Source organism: Acinonyx jubatus, chromosome E1 (assembly GCF_027475565.1).
Source record: "Acinonyx jubatus isolate Ajub_Pintada_27869175 chromosome E1, VMU_Ajub_asm_v1.0, whole genome shotgun sequence".
In the NCBI taxonomy this organism is placed as follows: Eukaryota; Metazoa; Chordata; class Mammalia; order Carnivora; family Felidae; genus Acinonyx; species Acinonyx jubatus.
The window spans coordinates 59,547,491-59,564,825 of record NC_069397.1 but is presented as its reverse complement, the minus strand read 5'-3'; the positions used below and the strand labels follow the sequence as shown (position 1 = coordinate 59,564,825).

Below are 17,335 nucleotides of genomic sequence, written 5' to 3'. Positions count from 1 at the left end.
AGACCAGGTCTGCCTGCCAGTGTCCCTTCTGGGGCCGAAGGTTCTGTGTTTCACTGGAATGAGGAAATCCCATGGTTAAAAGGTGCTGCTGATGAGCCACATCTCAGCGAGAGCTTGGGCTGTGGGACCCCGGGGTGGCGCATGGGGAGTCGGTGCCGGGATCCCTGCGGATGGCGTTGTGTGCGGGAGGTGGGAGGCAGGAGGACTGGGCGTGGGGCCTCATCCCGGCAGACAAGAACCCGCTGGAAACCGGCTGAGCTCTTCCTTCTGTCCTGAGCCACTGTCTCTCCCAGCAAATGTGCACGGATGGTCTCCCTGGGGAGCCGGGAGCTCCTTTCTTCCGGAGCATTCCTGGGACCCCTCAGAGCCGCGCTGGCTTGTGGAGAGAAGCCACGGGCCACAATGGGGGATGGCCTAGCTTTCCTAAGCCTTCTGTGGAAGGAGATGTTCCCGGGGGCATGAAGATGGCGAGGACAAGAGAGAAAGGAAACATTTGCTCTGAAAGTTGACCTCTCTTAGCCCCTCGAGAAGATGACTTTATGACAAGTCCCCCTGAGGGCAGTGCTGGGAGGAGAAGGGGCCCTGAGACTCACTTGTAAAAGGGCTCGCCTTCGCCGTGGCTTCTTGTTGGCAACGTCCAAACAGAGCCATGGGCACACGTGGAGGCCTCTCCCCAGCCTCAGTCCCTCCCCCTGGGGTGTGACCACGGCATCCCCGCAGCCCTGTGAGGCAGGAGTCTCACTGCCTGGTGTTCAGGGGAGGAATGTACTGGAGACACAGGACTGGCATCCAGGGAGGAGAGCCAGGCCCATGCCCCTCTCCTGAGACCCCCAAGCTCATCACCCCTGGGTGACAATCCAGAAATGTCGCATCAGCCTGCAGATAGGGCCCATGGGATGCTCTTCCTCGCTGTGTGTAGCGGGGAACAAGATGCTGGGCTGGGAAGGACGCAAAGCCTCAAGTGGGGGATGAGAACCTGGGCTGTCCCCATATGCTGTGGCTTCCAAGGGTATTTTCTGGAGAGGGGTGGGCTTCAAGCGCCTGTGGACACCTGAGAATGAGGGGATCAGAACCTCAAAGAAGTCAGTCAGCTCCCTGCCCTTCTAGGACCCACCTTGGCTCCCATCTCCTGGTCAGGACGTCCTGCAGAGTCACAGGCCACACAGCCCACGGCCCTCTCTCCATTTGCACCACGAGGAAAGGACAGGCGCACATCCAGCGTGCTTGCTGGACAGACCCACAGACAGTGGGGAAGGGGCTGGGCAACAGGAGCCAGGCGTGGGGAGAGGAAGGTAGGGAGGGGCCCGAAGGTGCTGGTGGCCAGGGGCAGCCCTTGTCAGTGGGGGACACCGAGAACCTTCCTCTTCTGTGTGGTGACTCAGCCTGGACCTGAGAGGCTCACTGCTCAGTCCAGAGCCAGGGGCAGGGGCACGGGGCCAGGGCTCCTGCGAGAAACGGGAATTTGGGGCTGTTGCTGCCCTCAGGAGTTGTGGGGCCCCACGCCCTAAGTCTATTGTGCTCTGTGCAAAAGCAACTCTGCGTGCCTGTGATTCACTTTGAGAATTAACCAGAAAAATGTCACATTTCTCATTAAAAGTGACTGTAAAGCCTTGCTCCACACATAATAATAATGAGCATGATTATACGGGGTCGTAGAGGGGAACCACGATTTTCCCAAGGAAATTCATTCCCACTGCATTGCTAAATTCAGTGGCAAACGAGGTTCGGTAAAGAGGAACCAGCTCCAGGGGGCGCCTTCCAGAGGCCACAGCCCCTCAGGATGGCGGGTTGTCATCAGGGTGGGTGACAGTAACCTGGACACTCACTTGGGAGGGGAAATGACGTGGCCCAGAGCCAGGGTCCCGCCATCTGGGTGACACTTCCCTTCCGCAAACGTGCTCTGGCCTCCCCTGACCTTGGAGATGGACTATTCTGGACTTGCTCCTGCATCCAGAGCAGCCCAGGGTGGACAATGGGCAGCCTGTCTCTTGTCCTCAAGACCCCGCCCTCAGGCACTCCGCCCAGGGATAGCCCCTCCGTTGTAGGGCTCCGGCCGGAGTGCCTCTGTCCTCATGCTCAGTCCTGTTTTCTCCCTCTTCCTTTCATGCTTGGACTTGGAGATTGACGCTGTTCGGTTTCACCGGGGCTGTCTTCTGTGGTGTCCAATCCGTATTACATGTGTTACAGCCTGACAGAAGGTTCTGAGCTTCGGATCTAGATCGTCCATTTCCGTTTTTACGGGTTCTTTCTAATCCACGCATAAGTTCTTTCCTTCCTGTGCCCTACCGTTTTCGTCTTGGCTACTCAGAAGGCCTCTGGGGCAACTGCAGGCCAGGAAGTCCCCTTGCTCTGAAGCCTAATGAGAAAAGTAGGAGGGAGTTTTTCATGGAGTGAAATTTATTCAATTTAAGATCCTTTTGTCAGGAAGTATGGACTTTTTACCTCCGGTGTGAAAAATGTCTTTTATGGAAAGATGCCTTGGCTGTAAAAATAAGCTGTTGGTAACACCTTAGTGGTCCAATTTTACTTCTCTGTCTATCCAGAAATTCAAAGCGCTTGGGAAGGCCGGGCCGACCTGGTTTTGAGCTTTGAGAGGCTTGCGCTGGCGTGGGCCCCAGCGGCCGGCTGTAGGCAGCACAGCTCCTCCTCATTACCTGTTCTGACTGCTGGCCTCTGGGCAGCTGTTGCAGAATCCAGTTTTGAGATTTTGAGAAGCTGTTCCCCTCAGCCCAAAGTCCTCATCCCGTTTTCCTCCTCCGGGTCAAATAGGCCTGCGGGATCTTTCTAGGCCTTGGTGTCAGGGGCGGCAAGCCCAGCCTCACAGACTGAGGGCCTACAGACACATGCGAGAAGCTGGAGTCCAAAAGCCCAGGCAACTTCCCACGTGTAGTGAGAGAAGAAAGGCTTTTTCCGAAAACTCCAGAGCAGGTCAAGGGCCATCAAGAGCATGGGCTGGGTCTGAAGTCAGCTGGATGATGTCCCCAAAGATGTCCATGTCCTAATATCATAACCTGGGTGTATATCACCTACCCGGCTAGAGACACTTTCCAGGTGTGATCAAGTTAGGGACCTTGAGGCGGGGTGGGGGTGGGGTTAGCTTGGATTCAAGTGGGCTTAATGGCATCTCAAGGGTCCCTACAAGAGAGGTAGGGGGTTGGAGTCAGAGAGAGAAGGTGTGAGGACAGAAATAGAGGTCAGCCAGGAGAGAGGGCTCTGTGCTGCTGGCCTGGGGATGGAGGAAGGGGCCGTGAGCCGACGTGTGCATGCTCTCCTGAAGCTGGAAAAGACAAGAGAGGGGATTGTCCCTGAAGATTCCAGAAAGAGCCAGCCCTGCAGTCTTCAGACTTCAGACGTGCAGAACTGTAAGGGAGTAAATCTGTCTGTGGTTATCTGTTCGGCTCACGTAGGATGATCGTGTCTCTGGCTGGGGGACCTGGGGGATGCCCTGTTTCCAGTGCACCCCCCTCTCCATCCAGGGGCACAGGTGCCTCCCAGACAGAGTGTGACCAGGGCTGGGCAGGCGGACAGCACACAAGGAGGCGGTCATGTGGGGGCTTGGGGAAGACACGGTGCTCCCTCCTTGCAGAGACGTTCACCCTGAATCTGGTCCCTCTCGGGGCTGCGCTGGCTGGGCACGGAGCCTCCACTGCCAGGAAGTGGCATGGCTGATGGACACCCGCGTAGCTACGTGGGGTCTGGGTGGACATGGTGGCCTTGGCTATGCGGGAGCACCATGCACTCCCGAGGCTTGACATGAAGGAACTTGAGGGAGATTCCAGGGGCTGTCGAGTCTTCTCCCGAAGGGCTTTGGGCGGCAGCAGACCCGGGGAAGGAGGTAGGGACGTCTACCCAGCGTCAGCCCCTGGGTCTGGAAGTGTGGAGGGTGGGACCCGGCCCTGCCCTGGAGGGTCCACATTCCAAGGGAGACCCAGCGCGAAGTAGCCAAGAGGGACTAGACACGTGGGTGGTGGTTCCAACCCGCCAGGGTTCAGATGCCCGGTCTGCCGGTCCTCACAGCGGGGGCACAGGGCCATGCTTGCAGGCACGGCCCCCCAGTCCTCAGCACTGCTCATCTGCTGGAGGGGAGCGGGGCTGCGGGGGAGGGGTGGAGGCATGGCCTCTGCCACAAAGATGTCCCTGGTGGAGCAGAAGCTTGATAACCCTGGGTACTGAGAAGGGAAATGGAAAAATGTCTCCCCAAATTGTTTCATTTTGTGCCCTGAGTTTCTTCTCTCTGTGTCGAATAGAGACCTGAGTCAGGCTCCGCCGTACGCTCTGGATTATTGGCCCGGAGGGGAGCTAGAGAACAAAGGGATCACACATCGTGACAGAGGCGTCGATAAAGGCTTGTATCAGCAGCAGAAGCGATGCCAGGGCGCTGACGGCTCGCTAGGTTAGCAGACAGGTGAGGATTCGCCAGGAGGGCCGCTCTGGTTCATTAGCGCGCCAGCCTGGGAGGGGCCGGAAAGGGGGGCGCTGCATCCCTGCAGGTCATGGCAGGTCCCCCCACCCACTCTCCCGAGGCAGCCGCCTGCCCCTCCCACTGACCAAAGGCTCCAACCCCCACCCACAGTACAGCATGGCCGTTGCCCCCTCCGTCAGAGGGGAGAGCGGGAACAAGTCGATTTGGGGCACACATACGTGCATGTGTGCGGTCACGTGTGCGCACACATACATGAGGTGTGTAAGTATAAATATCAATATATGATAGTGTACGTGTGTATACAATGTGTGCATATGATGCAATCACATAACCTAATCATGCATAATACGTACACGTGTACAATCATGTACGTACATGTAAAATAATGCAATCGAGGGGGTGACATCCGTCAACTCTGCCCCTTCTATTGGTAAGAAACAAGTCACAGTTTCCACCTTCAATCACAGGGAGGGCATGAATGACCGGGGGTCACCTTGGGGGGTCCACCACATGGTGTGACATGGACACGGGGACTTCTCAAACATCCGAGACAATTTGACTTGCGGCAAAGTTCGAGAAACACTGATCCAAGGAACTTTGCTGTCACCTAATGACAGAAGCAGCTTGTGTCTTCTCCAGGCGCTGCCCCGTCCAGGCCCAGCTGCGGATTTGTTCATCAGGGACACTCATCAGATGTCCTGGGGGACGTGCCAGGTGCAGTTGGACACACTGGTTGGAAGTTTGGAAGGGAGGGCTGAATGACCTGATTATTTGGTAAATTATTTAAACAGCCATATTTCTATACTCTTGTGTTACATTTTTTACAAAAGACATTTAAATACAAAGTTATGAAGCAAAGGACACTAGCAAGAAAGTGAAAGAATAAGGTGAAAGTGTAAGAAACTGACATTATGGTCTGGTGAACTAAAGATTCTGACCAAAAAGATAGAGGGTGCCTGGGGGGCTCAGGCGGTTAAACGTCCCACTTCAGCTCAGGTTATGATCTCACGGTTCATGAGTTCCAGCCCCGCGTCGGGTTCTGTTCTGACAGCTCAGAGCCTGGAGCCTGCTTCTCATTCTGTGTCTCCCTCTCTCTCTCTCAAAAATAAATAAACATTAAATAATAATAATAAATTTTTTTTAAAAAGATCTTTTCTCGAGGAAGAGATTGACACATTCGACCTCATCCACAGAGTCTAAACAGAGGGAGATAAAGCACAAAAGTGGGAAATGTGTTTCAAATGTAAATAATTGAGAATTGAACATTTTCTGGAATTCATAAAAAACCTTTAATCAAGAGACAACTAGAAAAAACCCACTTTAAACCACGGGACAGGACCCGGGGCCGGCAGGTCACCCACGAAGGGACAAGGGCCATCGGAGAAGCGTCCACCTGCCCAGTTCCAGAAACCCTCAGACGGAAAGGACGAGAAGAGTTCTATGGGCCAGAGCACATACACATACACACACGTACACGCACACGCGCACACGCGCGCACGCGCGCGGAGCCCCGGCGGTGCTGGGGAGGCCAGAGGGGGACAGCCTGCCCCGCCTGGGGGGCTGCACGGGGCTCCTGGGAGGGAGGTGGGTGACTCAGCAGTTTCAGTTGCTGGTGGGCCGAGGCTCATGGGAGATATGCAGATGAGCCCAGGGCATCATGGGAAAGGGCCCTTTATATTCCCAGGTGCACTGCCTCCCTCCTTTCTGGGGGGGCGGGGTGCCTGTAGGAGGGAGGTGCCAGGCAGGGTGACGGCCCCTCGGGCCGAGGAGAGGGTCCAGGGGACACGGGCCCACGGGGTGGGGTGGGGTGGGGTGGGGTGAGGTGGGGTGAGAGGCTGAGGTGGCTGGGGGTGGCTCCCTGAGTTTCCATCAGGTTCCATCAGATTCTTTCAGCTTCTGTCACGTTCCCTCAGGTTCGTTCAGCTTCTGTCAGGTTCCCTCAGCGTCCATCAGCTTCCATCAGGTTCTCTCAGCTTCCAGCAGTTTCCCTCAGGTTCCCCCACGTTCCCTCAGCTTCCATCAGGATCCATCAGGTTCTGTCAGTTTCCCTCAGATCCCACCACTTTCCCTCAGGTTCTGTCAGGTTCTCTCAGCTTCCATCGGTTTCCATCGGTTTCCATCGGTTTCCCTCAGCTTCCAGGCAGGTTCCCTCAGCATCTGGCAGTTTCCATCGGGTTCTGTCCGTTTCTCTCGGGTTTTCTCAGGTTCTTTCAGGTTTCCTCAGATCCCATCAGGTTTCCCCAGCTTCCAGAAGTTTCCCTCAGGTTCCCCCATGTTCCCTCAGCACCTGGCAGTTTCCATCAGGTTCTGTCTTAGGTTTTCTCAGATTCTGTCAAATCCCATCAGATTCTCTCCGCTTCTGTCAGGTTTCCTCAGATTCCATCAGGTCGCCTCAGGATCCATCAGGTTCTGTCAGGTTCTCTCATCTTCTTTCAAATCCCATCAGATTCTCTCAAATCTGTCAGATCCCCTCAGGTTCCCCAAAGTTCCCTCAGCTCCCCTCAGATCCCATCAGGATCCCTCGGGTTTTCTCAGATTCTGTCAGGTTCCCTCAGGTTCTGTCAGGTTCTCCCAGCTTCCATAAGTTTCCCTCCGCTTCCAGGCAGGTTGCCTCAGCATCAGGCAGTTTCCATCAGGTTCTTCCGTTTTTTTCAGGTTTCCTCAGATCCCGTCAGGTTCTCTCAGCTTCCAGCAGGTTTCCCTCAGGTTCCCCCATGTTCCCTCAACATCTGGCAGTTTCCATCAGGTTCTGTCAGTTTGTCTCAAGTTTTCTCGGATTCCATCAGGATCCATCAGTTTCTCTCAGCTACTGTCTGTCAGGTTTCCTCAGGTTCCCTCAGGTTCTGTCAGGTTCTCTCATCTTCTGTCAAATCCCATCGGCTTCTCTCAGTGTCTGTCAGATCCCCTCAGGTTCCCTCAGCTTCTGGCACTTTCCCTCAGGTTCCCCCATGTTCCCTCAGTTTCCCTCAGCTCCCACCAGGTGCTCTGAGTTTCCTCAGCTTCTGGCACTTTCCTCGGATCCCATCAGATCCCCTCGGTTTCCCTGAGGTCCTCTCAGGTGCTGCCGGGCAAGGCCGACTGGGGGTGGGGGGCTGTGGGGGAGGGGCCGTGTGCCCACCAGGCCTCGGGAGCAGCTGCACTGAGCAGGGCAGAGCTGAAAGGGCCAGGTCTCAACCCATCGGCCCCCTGCCCCGGCTCCCCCCGGTGACCCTCCCGCCTGCCTGCAAGGGGCACCGACCTCACTTGCTCTCTCTCCCTTTGCAGCTTCCCAGAGAATAGAGCCATCGCCGGAGCTGAAGAATTTTCCGGAAGTCCAACCTGCCCAACCTCTGCAGGTCTCTGTTGAACTGGGACCCAGCTCGCCCACCCCCACCCCTCCCCAAATACCTGCACAAGAAACCCCTTTCTTTCTCTCCCCCTCCTGATCCTCGCCTTCCTCCTCCTCCTCCTCCTCCCGCCCCTCCCCCCCACCTGTGGGCCAGGCCACCTGAAGTGCCCGGCGCGTCCCACCCTCGCTGCCCACCCCGGTAGGAGGCAGGCAGCGTGGCCATGTGCCCCCCCGGTCAGCGTGCGGTACGGGGACGAGGGCGTGTCCTACCTCCGCGCGTCCTGGATGTATCAGCTTCGACATGGCGACCAGCTGGGGATTTGCTTCGCTTGCTTCAAGGCTGCCTTCCTGGAGCTCAGAGACTCGCTGGAGTCGGAGGACTGGGAGGAGGGAGACTGGGACCCTGAGCCGATGGACCCCGCCGGGGCGGGGCCTGAGCAGGGCTGGGGCCCGGGGGTGGGGCTGAGCTGGGGGCAGGGCCAGGGTCACTCCGCCCAGGAGGGGGTCTGTGGAGTGGGGGTCGGCCCCCCCCCCCTCCCGGGTCGGAGGAGGAGGGCCCGGACCACCACTTCGCGCCCACCGAGCTGGAGCCTCAGGACGCAGCACCCCGGGGCCTGGGCCCTGACGACGCTGACTGGACCCAGAGCCTCCCCTGGAGGCTCGGGGGGCCCCCGCCTGCGCACACTGGCCGAGGCCCCCTCCTCCGTGGCAGGGGCTTCTCAGAGTGGACCTGCCCCCGGGGGAGCCCACGGTGTTGGAGCTGGGCACCACGCGGGCCGTGGACCCCGCCGAGGCCGAGGCCGAGGCCTGGTTAAGGGACCCGCAGCGCCTCTCCGTGGCGGGCTGCTGCGATGCCGTCTACCTCCGGAAGACGACGCCGGGGTGGGTCCTGTGGAAAGTCCTGGAATGTCCTGGAAAGTGCTGCTGGAGCCCGATGAGGTGTGGGCGGTGGGACTCCAAGACGCACCCCGGAAGCAGGACCTGCACCGGCGGAAGCTGCGCGTTCTGGAGTCCTCTCCTGCGGGGCAGGACGAGGAGCTGGTCCCTGCGGACACAGCCCTGCTGAAGAGGGGACTCGCCATCCTCTCTTCTTCCCCCTGGGCCAAGGCGGGGGCGGGGGGGGGCCCCCCCCCCCCCCCCCCCCCCCCGCATCGCCCGGGCCCCCGGCCTCCTCCTCCCACGGTGGGATCCCGGCACCCCCGAGCCCGGGAGCAGCGGGCCCAGTGGGGGGAGCCTGGCTGCCGTGGGAGCCTCGGCCCTGGGGGAGCTGGCCCGCTTCCAGCCCTTCGGCCGAGGGCCCCAGAACTGAGGGCCCGAGGCCCAAGTGGCCACCGTTCCTGGCTGCCCCCTCCCCACGACAGCCAGGGGAGCCACCGGCCAAGAATAGGGGGGCCGGTGCCTGGGGACGAAGAATGGGGAGCTGCGTCGGGACTGAGGATCGGGACCGTCTCTGCCTCCGTGGAAGGGACCCAAAAGCCTGTAAGCGGGAGAGAGGTTCTCCTCCGCCAAATGCCACGGAGCCGGAGCCGGGAACGCGACGCCCTGGGCGACGCGCTTCGCGAACGGTTGCTGCCGCGCAGCTTGTGAAGTGGGGTGCAGGGTGCGCGTCTGGACCCCGGCCCCGCCCTTGGCCACACGCAGGGGTGTGTGGAGTGGGACACGCGCGCCCCGGAGGGTGCGGAGGTGGGGGCGACGGGGATGTGTGCTTGCCTCCGCCCGGACGGTCTCTGGGGCTCCAGGAGACCCTGTCGGCGGCAGTGGGGACGCTGGTGTGCGCTGGGAGAGGCCTGGTTTCGGATGTTGGCCATTCTTTGCGGTTTGAGCGTTTAGTACCCATTTCTTTGTGTGTCGTTTGTTAACTAAATAAAGTCAGAAGAGTTTTGCATCAAGCTCTTGTCCTGAGCTCTTCCTCAGAAAGCCCCTGTTTTTCGCCTTGTCGTCTCCTTCTCTGGGACAGATCAATCCTGGCCACACCACTTCTCTAGTCACAGGTGAAGTCTCCATCTTCCTCCTTAGTGACGATGGGAAGCCGGAGGGTGACCCCTCTGGGACTTCCTGTTTTAACTCCTGAGAAGGATGCAGGACTGGGCCAGAGAATGTGTCTGAGCAAGAGTGGGAAGCCATGCCGGCAGTGTGTGGCCCCCACCCCCACCACTGCCGGATGCCCTAATAACCCAATAAACATCCGGTCGAAATCCCAGGCATGGTTTATGGGACTTGGGACCAAATTACATCCCCCTCACATTCACACTAACTCACACCAATGTCCGATGTGACATGGGCTCACGCCACACTGCCCTTTGGGTGTATAGAACGTCAGTAAATTGTGACGCTTCACATTGTGTGATGACCCTTCTGTGACTGGTGCCGGAAACCATCAATCGCTAAACATTTAATGAGCAGCTACAGTGCTCCGGGCATCGGGATATGTCAGCACACAAAACAGAGCTCCAAGGGGTGGGGCTTCACTCCAGGGAGGGAGACAGATGAAGAAAGATGTGGCGATGGAGAAGGCTGTGAGAGAGGCGTGTCCGACCTGCCAAAGGAGGTGGGGCCTCCGGAAAGTAGACCGTGTCCGTGGGACCAGTCTCCTACCAGAGTCACATCTGGCCCACCCTCCTTGTCTTATTTGCTCTGCCCACCTGCTGAGATGCGGACCCATCGGTGGCCCCTGTCCTTCCAAAGGGCCAGGCAGCTGCAGGGTGGATGTGTCAGGTGTCAGCAGTGCTGTTGAGACCAGAGCCCCCGCAGACACTGTGATCACAGCCGGGGTCATAATGCACTTAGCGCCTGCCCTTCCAGAAAGGACTTCCAATATTGTTTGCTTATTTCAAAATAATGCATATTCATTGTCCACAATTTAGAACACAGATAGGCAAATTCAAGGGGAATGAACATGATCGGTAGCCCAACCCACAGAGGGCGCTCGCTATCTGGCGGGTATTGTTCTATTCTGTTTTCTGTGGATATTCAGAATTTTTTGTTTAAAAGTTTCTTCTATAGTGTGGTGTCTGTGAGTTAGTGTTGAGTACGGGAAACAGCCGCGGGGCAGGCGGGAAGGGGAGGGGCCCGGGCACTGACACCCCTGTGGCCAGCACGGTCCTTAGTCCTTCTGGGGTGGGGTCTAGGTGAGGGGGGCCCTACCGTCTCCCCTGGGCAGGTCCAGAGCCTGGTGCAGGCCCAGCGTCCCCTCTTTTCCCTCATGGCCAGGTGTCCCCCCTGCATCCAGAGCCCATGAGTTCTCCCAGAGGACTCGTCGGTGAGTGCAGGAAACAGTCCCAGAGCAAGAAAGGGCCGGATGCGCGCTGGGGTCGCAGGGCCCCTCCGCTGAAGACCCAGGGGTCTCGGTGCCATATGCAAGTCCTTGTGGTGGCGCTGAACACGTCTGCGAGTTTCCAGGCAGCTGGGGACCACGGCAGGGGCAGAGACCACCCTGTGGAGGCAGCAGCAACCCCGCTTGGGGAAGGGTCTTGACACAGCTCCCAGCAGCCCGTGGGCAGGGCGGAGCTGGGGTGGTGTCTGCTGGGGACGGGCCTGAGCGGCAGGCCGGTCAGGAGGCTCAGACCTGGGAAACGCTGCCCCCAAGCCGGTGACCAGGACGGGGTCTGTGGGGATCAGGATGCCCCTCGTGCGCCTCAGCCAGAGGGAGGCCAGTTCTGGGCTCCACAGGCACATGGACAACCTGGGTTCGCCGAGCATCGTGTTTCTAGAATCTTCCGTACAGCAGACTGGGTTTGTTTCCTAGAGTGCAGCAACACTGGTTTTTTTCTTTCAGGCGGTAAGCAGCTGTGGTCCGTACATCTGAAAATGCCCATTGTCACCTCGCCGGCCAAAGGCCATCTCCTGCCCACAGAGATGCTGGTCTCAGACCACCTCCCCGCCGAGTTCGTCCTGAGGAACACCCGCCTCGGCACCTGGGGTGGGGGCGACCGCGGGTGCACCCCTTCTCTCGGGGGCGCCTGGAATACTCGATGCCGCGGAGGTGGGCAGGGGGCCGTGGGCTGAGTAGTTTTGTGAAAGGAAGAGAAAGACATGTGCGCTGCGGGGCAAGTGTGGGGACAGAAGAGGCTTGGACATTTTTGACACCCTCAGCTTTCTGCACCTGCTGGTGGCACAAACCTCAAGGTCATCACCTCCAAGCCCAGTGAGTCCCGGGGGTGTTGGGAGGGTCCCCCCACCTCCACTGGTCCCACAGCACTCCACCTGGTTTCTGTGCCAGCTCTTTCCAGAGACTTCTGGGTGCCTTTGGAGTTGGGGCTGTAGGCTCCCCAGCTGGAAGATTCCGGCAGGCAGAGGCAGCACCACATGGCCGGCTCACAGTCGCTCTGCTCTGGGAGGGGTGGGTAGTACACGCATCGAGGATTAGGATTCCGGGTGAATCTGAGTGGTGTTGGACTGGCCTCCCCCAGCCTCTGGCCGACTGGCCTCCAGGAAGCCAGCCCATCACAGTCTGTCTTCTGTGCTGAACCAGTAACAATCTTTTTGATTACAGACAGTTTTAAATATTTACTTCAGTTCAATCCATTCATGTTGAAGCAAGAGCAGGACCAGCCTGCAGAGAGCATTGCTAGAAGGTTCTGACCCTCTCAGCTCCTCCTGGGGAGGACCCTGTGCACAGGTGGCCAACCTCCCTGCTCCCGGAGTGAAGGCCACCAAACCCATGTGGGAGGCCCTCAGGTCAATCCCTTGTGGCCGCCGTGGACCCCGCAGCTGGACCTGCCAGGAGCGCCATCAGGGGATACCGCCGGGGCCCACAGAGGCAGGTACACCTGACCTGCCCCAATGATGTGGCCTGGGGATCCCAGGCAGCGCAGATTTCCTGGCCCTGGATGTGGCTGATTTACCGTGCCAATGGCTCCCCCTGGTGGTCATTTCAGGCTGGGTGGCCTCCCCGAACCTACCGCCTCCTGCAGAGGAGCGCCAGCCACATGCTCCGGCCCAGGTGGGGCCCAGTACCCCGCGGCTCCAGGAAGAATCTGCGCCAACTGCCTGTCCTCTGAAACTTGCTGGAACACTCGTCTCTGCAATCTGTCCTGGCCTCTGTCCTCTGATCCGTGCAGTCAGGACAGTTTCCGTGGGGTCCCGATGGCTCTCGGGGCCCAGGGTCCTCTCTGGCAGAGGCCCTGGCTGCAGGGCTGAGGTGGGACAGGAGGCACATCCGGTCTGGCTCTGCCTCCTGCCCCAGTCCTTCCTCCCCCAGTCCGGCTCTGCCTTCTGCCCCAGTCCTGCCATGAGTGTGCACTTGTGAGCACGTGAGTGCACACAGTTACGGGCAAGAGCGTGTGGCGTGGGCGTGAGTGTGCACTGAGACCATACGCTTGTGAGTGTGCACGTGTTTGCGTGTAAAAGAGTGGGTGTGCAGCGTCTGAGGGTTGGAGCTGGTGCCTTGGTTTCTGGGTCCCCTCCCCCCAGGCCAAGTCTGGTGAACGGAAGTAAACAGAAGAGCCAACTAATGATCACAGGATCGTGGGTGGAGAGGGCCTGGCCTTAGAGACTGGGACCCAGAGTTAGAGGGCTGAGACCCAGATGCTGGCAAAGGCCACCTTTGGGCGTGGGTGACACGGGACATTGACACCTTCAGCTCCTCCGTGTTTTCCATGGCTTCTGAAATGAACTTGAAACTACCATGGGAACAGGCAACGGAACAGCCATAGCGTTCTCATCCTGTGCACAGTCCAGGCTGGGCCAAGCCCCGGAGAAGCACAGAAGACGGCCAAGGTGGTGGCCCAGGGTGACACGGCCCCGACCCCTGAGCCGTCATGGACCTTGGCCAAGGCTACTCTTGTTTCACTCTTCCCGTGGCGACTGGGACTCTGGCCGATAAATAGCAGGTGACTGTCAGCGTGGGCTCCCGCAACACCCCATGTGGTCCCGTGCACAGGTGACGCTGCCTGCCCAGCCACCCGAGCTGGTCTTTGTCACAAAGCCTCAGGGATGGTCGAGCTCGTCCGGGGCTCACTCTGGATGACACCCAGGTACATTCAGACACACGTTCAACCCCAAGACAGGCCAGTGCCCCCCACTCAAGGGTCGCAGGCCTCAGCCAGGCTACCTGCTGTGGTCCCCCCAGCTGGCCCAGCCCCAGGGAACTGGACAGATGCAAGGTACCGTGTCAGAGCCCAGGGCCCTGCGTCCCCATCCGAAGGTCGCCCTTGTCTGCGGAACCTCACACGCAGCTGTTTGGGCCTGACGTTGACAAGCTCTGGGCTTCTCATTCGGAAAGCCGTGGTCTGTCCTGGCTAACTGGAGAGAGGCCCCGAGAAATGGGCGGTGCTCACATCACCATGAGAGGGTTTGACCCCGGGGTCATCAGGCACAGCTTAAAACACCGACTCCTTAACATCCAGGCCCTTCGGAAATGCCAGGTAATGTGGGAAAGTGACGCGCTGACCCTGCGGCCAGGGCAGGGCCTCCCGGGGAGGAGGTGATGTGCCACGTGACAGATGCCCCATGCGGCCCTTGCGTAGAGCCTCAGACTGTGTTCCCATTTGAAGAGCAGGACTCCAGAAGTCCGACCCTCGGCACCTTTGGGAGACCCGTGTCCCGTCTGTAGCAACTGCCGATCCTTGTGTCATGGTGTGGGGGACCGCCAGATGGGTCTAGGTGTCAGCCGGTTCTAACGGTTTTGTAATCAGGAAAACTCGCCAGAGAAATGCCGTTAACGCCAAATCCAAGCTGTGTGCGAATCGATGAAGCAACAGGGGAGGGCCAGGCGTGTGGAGGGGGAGCGGTGACGAAGTCACTCACTGACTGAAACCAGCCGGCCCGCAGCCTGGGCCCCAGACCGTGCTTCCAAATGGCGGCAGGGTGGACGGGGAAGAGGCCAGGGGTGGGGAGGGCGAGGGGCGGATTCAGGGTGGCTGTTCCACTCGGCTTTTGTGTTTGAGTTTGAACTTTTCCATAGCAGGAGCTCTGTCGGGGACCCCAGCCTCTCTAAGACCTCTGCCTTGCCCCCCAGCTGCCCCAGGGCGAGGACGGTGTGGTCTCGGCCCCACCATCACAGGGAACCGCTCCGTGTCACCTGGAATCTCCCCGGCGGGCCTGGAGGACGTAGGTCGGATCCCGCGGACACGGGAGGGTGCGTGGCTGTGACTCCAGCCAGGGACAGAGGGATCGCCCTTCGCGCCACCTGCACCTGCACAGGGGATGGGAGCGTGGACCCTGCTGAAGGTCAAAGCCAAGGGCAGCTGCACACTCAGCCCGACAGGCTGTCTTTACCTGCACAGTCCTGGGGCGGTTAGTGCATCCGTGGTACTGCGCCATCACTCCTGTCTGGTTGCGGGCCCTTCATCGCCCGAAGGGGACCCTGTGGCGTCGGGATCTCCCCCACCTGCTCCGCCTCGACCACGACCCTCCCTTCTTTCTCTGTGGATTTGCCTGTTCTGGGCATTTCATGGAACCCACCTGTGTGGCCTTTGTGGGCTCCGTTCACTCAGCACAAGGCCACGAGCTTCATCCACGCCGAAGCCTGTGTCAGTGTCACTGCTGTTTGGGGCGGACGACAGTCCATCGTGCGGATGACCACGTCGTTCATCCAGCGTCAGCTGGTACACATTTTGGTTTTCCACCTTTTGGTGGAATAATGAAGGAAGCCACCCCGAGGTTTTGTTTGCGTGTCTGTTTCCGGTTTGCTCAGGTGTGTCCCCAGGGTGGGTCGTGGGTCACACACGTGGTGGCCCCACGCGTCACCTTCAGAGGAGCCGCCGCACCGCCTGCCTCAGCGGCCGCACCATCTCACGTTCCCAGCAGCCTGCACGTTCGAGGCCTCCGCCCCCTGGCCTTTCTCACCGCACGTTTCTTCTGCCTCCAGCAGAGCCTGGAGAAGAACATGCGGGGGGAGGGGGCCGAGGAGAAATCGGGGATCAGGGACCCACGGGCACCAGCGAAATGGACCAGCCAAGGCCAAGCAGTCTGCCGTGCGGTTTAGGGAGACGGAAGGGCGCCGGGGAGCAGGGCCACAGAACAGGCCCCGGTGGAGGTGACGGGAGCCCCGTCCACGCCGGCCTAAACACGCACACTTCAGAATGGTGGACGCTATTTTACAGCCACTTTCTTCCGTGAACAGGAAGGTGATGAGTGCGACGCGCTCCATCACGTCCAGTGGCGCCGAAGGCAGGTGTCTCCCGGAACCTTTGTGTCTCAGGTGCAGCGTGGACGCTCCGAGTCTCCCAGGCGTGCTGCCGATGACACGTGGAGGGATCGGCCCAGAGTCCCGAGAATCCATCGGGGTTTAGGTGGAAGGTTTGCTTGGTGCCGCGCCTGGTTTACTGTTAACTACTCAGTTCCAACTCAAGGCCTTGTTTCTGAATATAAGGAAGAATATTTACATTTATTTCACTTGTACGTAAGCTGGCTCATAAGGTATGTATTTTTTGAAGACCAGAACCATGGGTTTGCTGCCGGACAATGTGCACCAGATGTGGGTTCAGGCGAGCGTGGGGAGGCGAGCAGGCTGAGGTGACAAGGTGGTGGCCAGGGCGGCGCGGGCTGGCCCCCGGGATCTCCAGTCGCTCGCGGAGGGGCCCTCACCCTGACTGCCCACGTCTCCGGCTCGTCCCCGGTGGGAGGCCTCGGGCCTCAGGACCTAGAATCCAGCCCTCCAACTACTGAGCCCCAGACATAAACTAGAAGCCCAGACCCCGGTTTCCATGGTGGGAGGAAACACGAAATCAGAAAGTCAGAGGGTGCTGTTCTAATGAAAGGAAAACAGTGTTACGTGTTTCTTTATTCTGAGAGAGAGCGGGAGCAGGGGAGGCAGAGAGAGAGGGAGAGAAAATCCCAAGCAGGCTCCGCACCCAGGGTGGAGCCCCACACGGGCTGGATCTCACGACCCTGGGATACTGACCAGAGCCGAAATCAAGGGTCAGACGCTCAACCGACTGAGCCACCCAGGCGCCCCGGTGGCTAACTTAAAAAATAAAAGTTATTCTGACAATTTGTACACCTAAACCTGTCACAGGGTCTTATTTCCAGTTTAGCGCCGGGAAAGCAGCGATCGCCCGGGAGCTCCCGTGTGTGCACGTGGGGGTGTCCACTGTGAGCCCACGTTTGTGATGTGCACGTGGGAGTGCACACGCGTGTGCGTGGGAGTGCACGGTGGGGCTGAGTGGGCGGTACCTCGGGGCCTCCGAGGGCCCGCGTGTGCCGCGCTCTCCCGGGCGCGTGGCCTGGCTGGGCGGGCAGCCGCCTGCCTCCTTGGGACCAGCCGGCCATCGGCTCGGGCCGCCCCTCGCTCGCCAGCAGCAGGTCTGGACGAGGGTCTGAGGAGCGGCCCACCCCCGGCGCTCACCGCCGTCTTCTCTGGGTCGGCGTCGTCCTCGGTCAGCAGGCTTGTCCCCTGGTGATGCTCCCCCCCTTCCACGTCCCATCAGAGGACGGGTGTGCCTCCCCAGGGGCCTCACATCCACCCCCACACTCCCTCCCCACACTCAGAGCGCACACTCGGGCACACCCACGCAGCCCAGGTGTGCAGAGGTCAGAGAGCTTCGCCCAGAACTAGACGTCACCGTGCCCGGCTGTGGTCCGAGGTCTCCTCCAAGCCGCCAACTTTGCCTGAGAGGGGCCTGCGCCACGTCACAATCAGG

At 59.5% G+C, this 17,335-nt stretch overlaps 1 protein-coding gene across 1 annotated transcript in view; it reads left to right on the top strand.

Annotated features, from left to right (window-relative positions):
- Positions 1 to 16,804: 16,804 nt before the first annotated feature.
- Positions 16,805 to 17,335, top strand: part of SECTM1 (secreted and transmembrane 1) — a 32,908-nt gene continuing 32,377 nt past the window's right edge. The window contains exon 1 of the mRNA XM_053211855.1: positions 16,805 to 17,071. Within this exon, the coding sequence (XP_053067830.1) occupies positions 16,805 to 17,071 (267 nt within the window). The remainder of the gene's footprint in view (positions 17,072 to 17,335) is intronic.